The sequence below is a fragment of the Porites lutea genome, chromosome 5 (genome assembly GCF_958299795.1).
Source record: "Porites lutea chromosome 5, jaPorLute2.1, whole genome shotgun sequence".
Taxonomy (NCBI): Eukaryota; Metazoa; Cnidaria; class Anthozoa; order Scleractinia; family Poritidae; genus Porites; species Porites lutea.
In genome coordinates this window covers 7,364,327-7,373,514 of record NC_133205.1, presented here as the reverse complement: position 1 = coordinate 7,373,514, position 9,188 = coordinate 7,364,327, and the positions used below count along the sequence as shown (strand labels likewise).

Genomic DNA, 9,188 nt, shown 5'->3' with positions numbered 1-9,188 from the left:
GACAAATAGAATTAAGTCCAAGCAACTTCAAGGAACGTTCTTGATCCCAGTCAAGACTGACTATCTGTGAGAGAGGATCTTACGATACGCCGTTTACGGTGTATGGGTACAAGACTAGTATATTTTTACCTGGTGTAACAATGATGCCATTTATCACATCTGGGCAAACAGGGTCCCATTGATATAAACACAGGGTAAATGTAACCATGAGAAATGGTTTATTTTATGGTAGATCCCTCCGCCGCCCTACCTTAACTTGATCGCCCGAGTCTTGTCCTGTAGCAGTCAAGTTCTCCCCTCGCTCCTGCTGCCCTGGAGTGGTTTGTTCTGTAGTCGCCTTGTCTCGTATTTTCTTGGTGTTTTTTCGTAACCGTGCAATTTCTTCTTGTTGCATCAACAGCAGACGCCGTTCGTAACTTGCCGCGCGGTTTGCAGCTTTCAGACGCTTGATCTCCGCCTTATAACGGGAAAAAAACATAACATTACGTATGCACACAAAAGTGTTTTGTTGTCGCAGATTTAATCTGTTTGCCTCGAGGTAGGTTCAACCAGCCTGTGTATGTTTGTGCGCGAGGAGCGGAGCAGGAGAAGAGGTTTTCGTCCCTTTCGCCACACGCGCTATGCCTTTGTCTTGCTCTTCTTCTTTGAGGAGCACCTCAAAGGAAAATATCTGTTCGGAACACGATTTGAGATTTAGAATTTTCGGAACATTTTTTGTAAAATTTCTTGCTTGCCTGCCTCTCCTGGGATTGTCGAACATCCAAAAAATGGTATAATTGCCCATTTTTTAACGGATTTTTACCCTAAAAAGGTCACCTAGAGTTTTCGCGAACCTTTTTTCTGGCTCAAATTTTCGAAATGGTAAGTTTCGATCCCTATAATTTTCGGATCACTACACTTTCAGCTAGGAAATCCGAACAGATGAAAAATTTTTAGGAGATAAAAATGTGCCTGTATCTACCGTTTAAATACTAAAATACGTTTAACCATGATATGTTTAAGTAGTTTTGAGCTATATTCTCGTTGGGTGCCCTTGTTCTTTGAGTACATTAAAAGGCAGCCCCTTATGTATGCTAAATTCCCCCACAACAGACCTTTTCACGGTGTTTTTCAACTTTTGAAATGGACAAGTTCGGGAAAATCCGTCCACACCAATGAAAAGAGCGCCTTAAAATTAGTAAAAGTGCCAAGTTTGAAAGTGATTTGTTGAAAACTAACGAAGATACATCTCCTCAAAGTCGCAAAATTTTACAGACGTTTGTATGGTGGGAGGCAACATACAAACGGCGTCTGTAAATTTTCGCAACTTTTCGGAGCTATGTCCTCACTCGCTAGAGATGTATCACATTCAAATTTGGCAATTTCACTTATTCTAAGGTTCTGCTTCCAGTGGTGTGGACGGATTTTCCCAAACTTGTTTATTTCAAAAGTTGAAAAACACCGTGAAAAGGTCTATTGCCTAAGGCGACGTTAACACGGCACTGGACGAAATTTTGACCGTTAAAAATCGTGCGTTTAGGTGTTCCGCTCACACGGAACCACCCTAACCATACGAAAAGTTAGACCCCTAGCCCTCGGAAAGTTCCTTCTGAACAGGGCGAAAATATTGAACGATTCCGTGTGAACGAAGTATCCATGCAATCGAAATTTTCAGCCGCTCCAAAATTCGTCCAGTGTAGTAGCTTAAAAAGATAACTTTCAATATTTGATGATCATTAGGCAACAACATTACAGGAGTTTACAGTGTTTAAAAAAGAATAAAAGAAACGTCTCATTCATCTAGAGCGCTGTCTATCAACGGTGTGTGGTTAACATAAGTTCTACGCAATCTATTCACTATTAATTTTGTATAACCATCGTCTTCGATTTCTCTGGGGACGCCTGTAATACCCCGGAGAAATTGGAAACAATGGTTACGCAAAATTTGAGGTGGGGCGGGGGAGGGGGGGCGGGGAACAAGATGCATTATGGTCTATGTGAAAATGGTGAATAGAGTGTTTTCACATGACGTCACGGCTGCCATATTGGTGTCCCAAAACAATGAAAGGGCGGCCATGTTGGTCTCTCAAACCAATCCTGTGGGAGTTTTTCTTCTGCAAACGCCTTCTTTTGTTCCAATAAATTTGCATAGATGCTAGCCACGTGACTGAAAACGCTCTAAACCTTCACAATGAAGAGCCTCTTTTTACATTGCAAAAAATGGCCCAGGAGCCTCTGTTTAAGTGGAAACCCACTCGTACTTGTCATAGCTCAACATGTCATAGCTCAGTATGTCTCAACTTCTTATCTGACTCAAAAGGAACAAACAAGCATTCGACTCCAAGATTCCGGTCGCGTAATGTAGTTGTACTGTTTTTTCTTCCCCCTTTTAACAAAATTGATTTAAGTGCTTTTAAGGCCCTGTCGACACTAATGCTTTTTCAAAAGTATGCGTTTTCGTTGTCATCGAAAAAGCATCGATCAATTCGCGTCCACACTACCGCGTTGATGTGTTTTCGACTATCCACACTAAAACGTTCGAAAACGATAGAATTGCACGTTGTGACGTAAGTTGAACTCTACGCACATGCTGCAAACACACGCGCCCGTGATATTTTAGGTCACCATTTGCATTTTGACGCGTTTTCGACTGTCCACACTAATACGATACGTACGCGTTTTTGTTTTGAGCCACTTTCAAGAGCGTTTTCAAATCGATGCTTTTTTTATGAAAACGTTCGTCGTATTAGTGTGGACGGAAGGCTTAAACGCGTCGAAATGTACGCGTTTTCAAACAAAAACGCATTAGTGTGAACGGCCTAAGACTGCTGATTCTTGCCCCTTCTGGCGATCAATGTGTTTAATTCCGTCTTGTTTCTACTACCTGTTCCGCCTGAAGCCTCATCAACACTCCACGCTGCCTTTTTCTGATTGAAGGCATGACGTCATCGGCTCCTTTGTCACGGTGTCTTCTTTTCTGACTCTCGAGCCAGGCCATCTCGGCCCTGGTCTTCTCTTTGACAGCTTTTTCGCGCAAGCGCAAAAGACCAGCTTGATGCTTAGCTCGGACTTCCTCTTCTTTCATTAAACGGACCATCTCGGACGTGAACTGGGTGAATGAGTCCTCGCCGGAAAAAGGCGCCGCAGAAACATCTTCTAGCATCTAAAAAAAGGAAAAGACCGTCAAGAGATTCGTTTGCCTGCAGTGCAGGGCCTACTACTTGGGGGGCGAGGGAACGCTCAACGTTGAGTTCAAAGGTCGACTGGGGAGGTAAGAATGAAAAATGAAGTGAATTGTAGGGTGAGTTGGGACAAAATAACATTTTCGTGCCTGACTGACTTGCCTGTCTCTGTCAATTGTCTGGTTTCCCCTCCCACCCCCGACGCCAACAAAAACAACAACAACAAAAGCCTTCCCTTGCAAGCTAGGGATGAGTACAAAAACAGCTACAGAAGGTAATTAGGGAAAGCACAGTGCTAGCAGAAGAAGAACGATATGGATTCATAGCCGGGCTTGAGTGCGTGCAGGAGGGAGGACTAATGGATGTTAACAATTACTTGAGTACTGGAATAGGTGTTAGGCGCTTAGGTGTACCTTATCAACTGCAAAATCCGATTCGTGGTTATCATCCTAAAAGAAAAGAGAAAAAAGAGAAAAATTGTAAGCCATCAAATTCATGAATAACAAGCACTCAACATTGTAGAACAGCAACAAACCAGTTCTTGCAAAGGACACGTTCCACAAAAGAGTATGTTAAGTAAGTTGTCACACCTAATATCACTTACCGAAGAATAGGAAACAGTTCCTTGATCTGAGCCTATGCTTCCTCTCCTTCCGGTAGTACCCAGACTCCGGCGCCTATGGCTCTCAGATGGCAAAATCATCCGGAAGTCGATCTCATCATCTGTAGCTGTGTGTGATGATATCACAGATTCTTCAAAGTTCAGCGTGTAGTCTTCTACTTCTGGGGATCTTTCCAAGCGCTCTGTAGGGGCAAATCAGAAAGAATTACTCTGTCCATCCCCAAACAACGCAGTCAAGAAAAACTCGTCAAATTCGAGTCTTGGAGGAGCTGTGTTCAATGTTTTGTTTTCCCATTTCAGAACACGTGATGGTACCCCTGAGAGCTGTTAGTGTTTCTCCCAAATTTCGTCCTTTGCACGTGCATATCACGTGCATAGGACGTGCACGTGCAGAACATCACGTGGTAGAAATTGAGAAAACAAAAGATACAAGCTAAAGGGTCTATTCCTCCAACGTCCCGGTAATTGCAGGGCTCGATAAGCTGTTGTGTTTACATTCAAGACCAAGTGTTTAAAAGCTTTCCAGATAATACGATAAACCTATTAGTTAACAAAACAAAGTGCTCTGGTTTGTTGGCTACGATCCGCGCTTTTACTCTTAGGGTTTTGTAGGACCCAAAACGTTTCCGGGACTTTCGCGAAACAGGCCCTTGGGTCACTAATTTCAAGGGCGTAAAAATCCGAAATATGTTCAAAATCGTTCCAGAATATTTCTTTTAAGTTTATCATCCGATAATTTTTCCATCAGAACTTTAACGCTCCCCAACTACAAGTCACATGGGAAGATCTCCAACTAACCACTAGGCTTTTTGAGGCTGTCCCCAGTTAAAACCTCAGCCAACGAGTCATCTTCAGCCACATCAAGGCCGACATCTGACACCACGCTATCCGCAACACTGTGATCCATCTCTTCAGGAATACTGCCTGTCTCCTCCCCTGCAGGGAGCGTGTGCTTAGAGCCTGACGGGGTGGGGGTAACTTGAGAGCGAGTAACGGAACGGTCAACTGTCAAATTACTTGCTGTATGGACACTACGAAAAAAGTAAAGAAGGAAAACAGGAATTTTAACAAACATGGAGATGATTTGTAAAAATTGAACTCTGACAAAATTAGCCACCAATTGAAGGACTGAATTGGAATAATCGCGTCAAAATTTTAAAGAAAGCGAATTCCCAGCTTCCGTCCCCGTCGCACAATAGCGACCTTAAGATTCCGACGACGGCGACGGAAACGTGCACGTCAAAAAAGCAATCATAGTTTTAATGAGCAAAACAACAACTCTGCACGTGCATCACGCTTTTTTGTACATTTCTTTGTCATCACTGCACGACTACAACCTGAAATCCTAATTTTGCGTTTAATGGAGGACGTGAACAAGTGACGATTAAACTTTCTTTCCCCTTCTGAATTAAACTCCAGGAGTATTCGCTTACATTTGACAAATTGGAATAACTGCAATGAAGATTGAACGAACGCGAATTTAAATTTTAAGGCGACGAAAAACTATTGCTTTTTTGATCTTCTCCGTCGCACGTCGCACGTGGTCGTTGTTAACCTCACTATGAGCAGCAAACAGCTAACCGTGATACAAATTAAGATCAATGCATCGGTAATAATCTCCTAAATAGCTGCCAACCGTCAAAATTATGAACTAATTACCTTGCAGTTTTATCCCGATCAGAGGCTCTAGAAAACTCGTCGCTAGCGTACGTCCTTGTTCCAACACTACTCCTGGCTGGTGATCCCCGGTCCACCGCATCCGTCCCAGACCGTGAAGACCTGGTTCGAGAATAGCTGTCTGTATGCTCGCTCTTTGAGTAGCTTGAATAGCTATCACGTGAGCGTTCGTTTCGACTTCTGTCACTGTAGTTCTTAAGGCGCGCCTCTCTTTCTTTAAATAATTGTTCTTGTTGTTCGTAAAATCGCGACATGGAAGCCTTGACAGCTGCTTCTGCGGCCGCACTGGCTGCCTCCGCTGCAACACCTCGGGTGTCAGCGGTTTGTTGCTTAGCGACATCTAATAAAGTCCGGGCGGCTGACGAGCGGGCCTGGAGAGAAAAATTATGAGATCATACTAGGCAAACTTGAACCAACATTGGAATCGATCATTTTTCACGACCGTGCAAGTAAAACAGTCCCGATTCTTACGTATCTATCAGGTTCGCTAGGGCCCGTTTCATTTAAAGCCCCTTACCTTTCAGATTCAGAGTTTAAAATTAATATGATATTGGTAGTGTGGATTCTCGCAAAAAGAAGCGATTTTTAGAAAGCGCTTTCTCCGTCGAAAAAAGACAAAAGGGGCGGATGGATGACCCATAAGGCATTTGGCGCGCATTTGACAAATTGAACGCTTCCAAATAGACGTGATAAAATTTGAAAGGACGCAAATTCATTTTTTTTAGCGATGTTTTCACTGCCGTCGTCGACGTGTTGCTTAAGCTCCCTAATATAAGAGACAAGAGAACCGTTTTCCCGTTCACCATCTTTTAATGCCTAAAACACGCAAAGGGCTCATACCTCCTCAACTTGTTTGGCAGACTCCGAAGTTGTCCGCGCTGCTTCAGTTTGCACCTAACAAAAAGAAGTAACAATTCTTTCTTTTAGACGGCGTTAGCCTCGATCACAAGCCGCTGTTCGGGAAGTGAGCCCGCGCTCCTTGTCGGAGAAGACCGAGAGAGCGGCAGAAATCGAGCCTAAGACGGCGATAAATATCTTATTTCACGAAATACCTGTATTGATTAAAGTGAACTGATATAACAACATGCAACGTCTGGAGACTAATAAGCCCTCCTGGTTTAATAATTACAAGGGACTTGTTAACAAAGTAAATAAAAACTTGATTTAAGCTAAAATAAAATCTAGGACAGTAATAAAGGCTAAAGGCTTGTACAGTTCTCACTAGGTTTTTTTATTCTTTTGAGAATAATAGGTGCCTTTTTTAATGTAAACGTCCACAGTTTGCAAAAGAGATAACATAAACTCGAGAACATGAATTATCGTCAGAATTATCGTCCTACTAACTGACTGACTGACTTACTTATGAAACGATAGCATAGTGATTAAAGTTTCTATGGAAACACAAATCGCAAAAAAGAATTGACCACAAGAAAAGGAAAAAACTCTTAATAAACAGGTATAAGATCACATGTAGATTCGACAAGAATCAAAGCATACTGTACCTTAACTAGACGGTCAGCGGATTCAGTGATAGTAGCTGCTGCCTCGAGTCTCATCCGGGCAATTGTCTCGGCTGCACCCGCGGCAGCATCCGCTGCAGCACGGCGGGCCTGTAAAAAACGCAGCGTTCATTAAGCATTGATACAACGACTCATCACAAGACCGTCATTTGGACAAAGAAATAGGCTTTTTCCAAGCAGGGTTCGTACAGATTTTTGATCCAAAATTTAAGACTTTTTCCAGACTTTTTCCAAAACAATAATTTCTTTTCCCAGACTCAAGGTTATAAAATAGGTGATCAACAGGGACCTTAAAAAGATGCAGAAACAAAGCTTTTTCCATGACGTGCAGGCGAGATAGAATAAGATTTGACCAACACGAAAAAAATTTGACTTCTGAAGCACTTGTTGTAGCTTTAAAAAAACTCAAGACTATTTAACATTTATTTAAGACTTTACGTCTCTTTTCCCAGACTTTTTCATGAATTCAAGACTTTGTACGAACCCCGTCCAAGAGTTTTTGCTGAAAACCGTCTCCTCCGTGCACACTATTTAGGATTTTATACTACTACATGAGAAATTTCTGCAATTTGATTGGATTAGAGCAGTGGTATTTCAGCTTCATTTGAAATACCTACATGTGAAAATTACAACCCTTTTGCGGGTGGTAGTAGTATAAACAAATAATAGCATGATTGTACGTGATATTTGGCATAAATACCACTCGTGATATTTTAAAATTGTCTCAAATTGCACTCGCCTAACGGCTGGTGAAATTACGCATAACAATTTTGAAATATCACTCGTGGTATTTATTCCAAATATCACTACAAATCATGCTATTACCTATACTAATTGGATAGTTTTAATTAAAAGTGAAATTCTCATTACGACGGGAATGCTCTAGCCGGACAGTTCAGACAAATGGAAAGAGCTCTCAAACAGAAACTTAGCACTGGACCAAAAGGTGTACGTCTCATATTGAGTTGGCTGTGTAACTGTATTAGAAAGTTTGTGACTGTAATGAATTAGTTAGAGATGAGGAGGGTGAAGTTAGTTGTACGTCACTTCAGGCGGATCTTCGGAGCATTTTGAACTGTTCCGCTGTTTTACTCTGTGGATAAGGTTCTAAACTTGGGACACAAATCTACTAGCTTTTTTCTCTAGGTGAATTTAACTACTTTTCATTTGTTCGCAGAAAAACTGCAGTTTTGGGGGCAACAATGTTCTATACCTCTTCCAGCTGCTTGGCTGCTTCTAAAGCTTCCTCCCGAGCTTTTGCTCTGAGATTTTCCATTTCACGCGCGTGGGAAAGCTGTTTAGACTAAAAAACAAACGTAAAAAAAGACAAAAGGTTGACATACTTCAAGCAAGGATGCAACATAAACAACAATAACAGTGGCCAAATTGAGTGCTAAGGAGTTACCGAGGCTCGAGGATCGATAGGCGAATCTTTGTTCGAATTTTTGCCTCAATTTCATACCCTTTTCATTCTCTGATCAAGCTTCTAGAAGAACATCACCGAATATTTGCAGCGCATAATCGTGTGAGTTATCTCTGAAAATTTTAACCTAAGATACCGAACAATTCTGGAGAAATTTCTTTTTTGAAACTCCAAATCAAATTTTACAAAGAATTTATGGGATCATTAATGTTTGCCACTCAACAATTTTGTAGTATTCGATGACTGCTATTTTCTTTGTTACTGCTTGCAAAGAGCTGAAAATTGCACAATTAAATCAATTTACAGGGATCCATATTCCAAGTCGTCCGGTCGTCCCAAGCGACTACAATCTCGTACGGACGGTTAAGATAATTTCAAAAGCCGCCCTTCGGACGAGTGAGGGTTTGCTCAACCACAAAATCTTTTCAAAAATTCCTATATGATTTTATACATTTTCCCTGTATTCTGATTATTTGTCATCCACTTAAAACTTTTAGGATAATGGAGAATAACAAACAGCTTTTGTCTGCAATGAAATCGTAACTTTGGACGCAATCTTTGATGGTGCAGTATTTTCTATGAAACGACCGCAGGCTCAGTTTTTTTGTGAAGTGCTGTATTCAGAGGCCATTCGTCGAAAACGAGACAACACTTATCAAGATGTGGCGTTTTTTAGACGGCGTTTCGTTGCCTTCGGCGAAAAAACAAGGTGAAGCAGAAGCTCGTGCCTTATACCCATCAAGATGTGACGTTTTTTAGAAGACAGAACAGCCGTCGTCATACTA

The 9,188-nt window shown here is 41.7% G+C and overlaps 1 protein-coding gene across 3 annotated transcripts in view; it reads right to left on the bottom strand.

Moving 5' to 3' along the window:
- The window catches only part of LOC140937084 (centrosome-associated protein 350-like), a 54,787-nt gene that overhangs the window by 23,161 nt on the left and 22,438 nt on the right, over positions 1-9,188 (bottom strand). For 2 of the 3 annotated variants that reach the window (XM_073386617.1, XM_073386618.1), the window contains exons 26-34: positions 8,194-8,283; positions 6,963-7,070; positions 6,301-6,354; positions 5,443-5,831; positions 4,582-4,814; positions 3,766-3,965; positions 3,575-3,610; positions 2,864-3,142; positions 251-457 (exon numbers count right to left, since the gene is read on the bottom strand). In XM_073386617.1, the coding sequence (XP_073242718.1) occupies positions 251-457; positions 2,864-3,142; positions 3,575-3,610; positions 3,766-3,965; positions 4,582-4,814; positions 5,443-5,831; positions 6,301-6,354; positions 6,963-7,070; positions 8,194-8,283 (1,596 nt within the window). The remainder of the gene's footprint in view (positions 1-250; positions 458-2,863; positions 3,143-3,574; positions 3,611-3,765; positions 3,966-4,581; positions 4,815-5,442; positions 5,832-6,300; positions 6,355-6,962; positions 7,071-8,193; positions 8,284-9,188) is intronic. The other variant, XM_073386619.1, reaches the window with a different exon arrangement.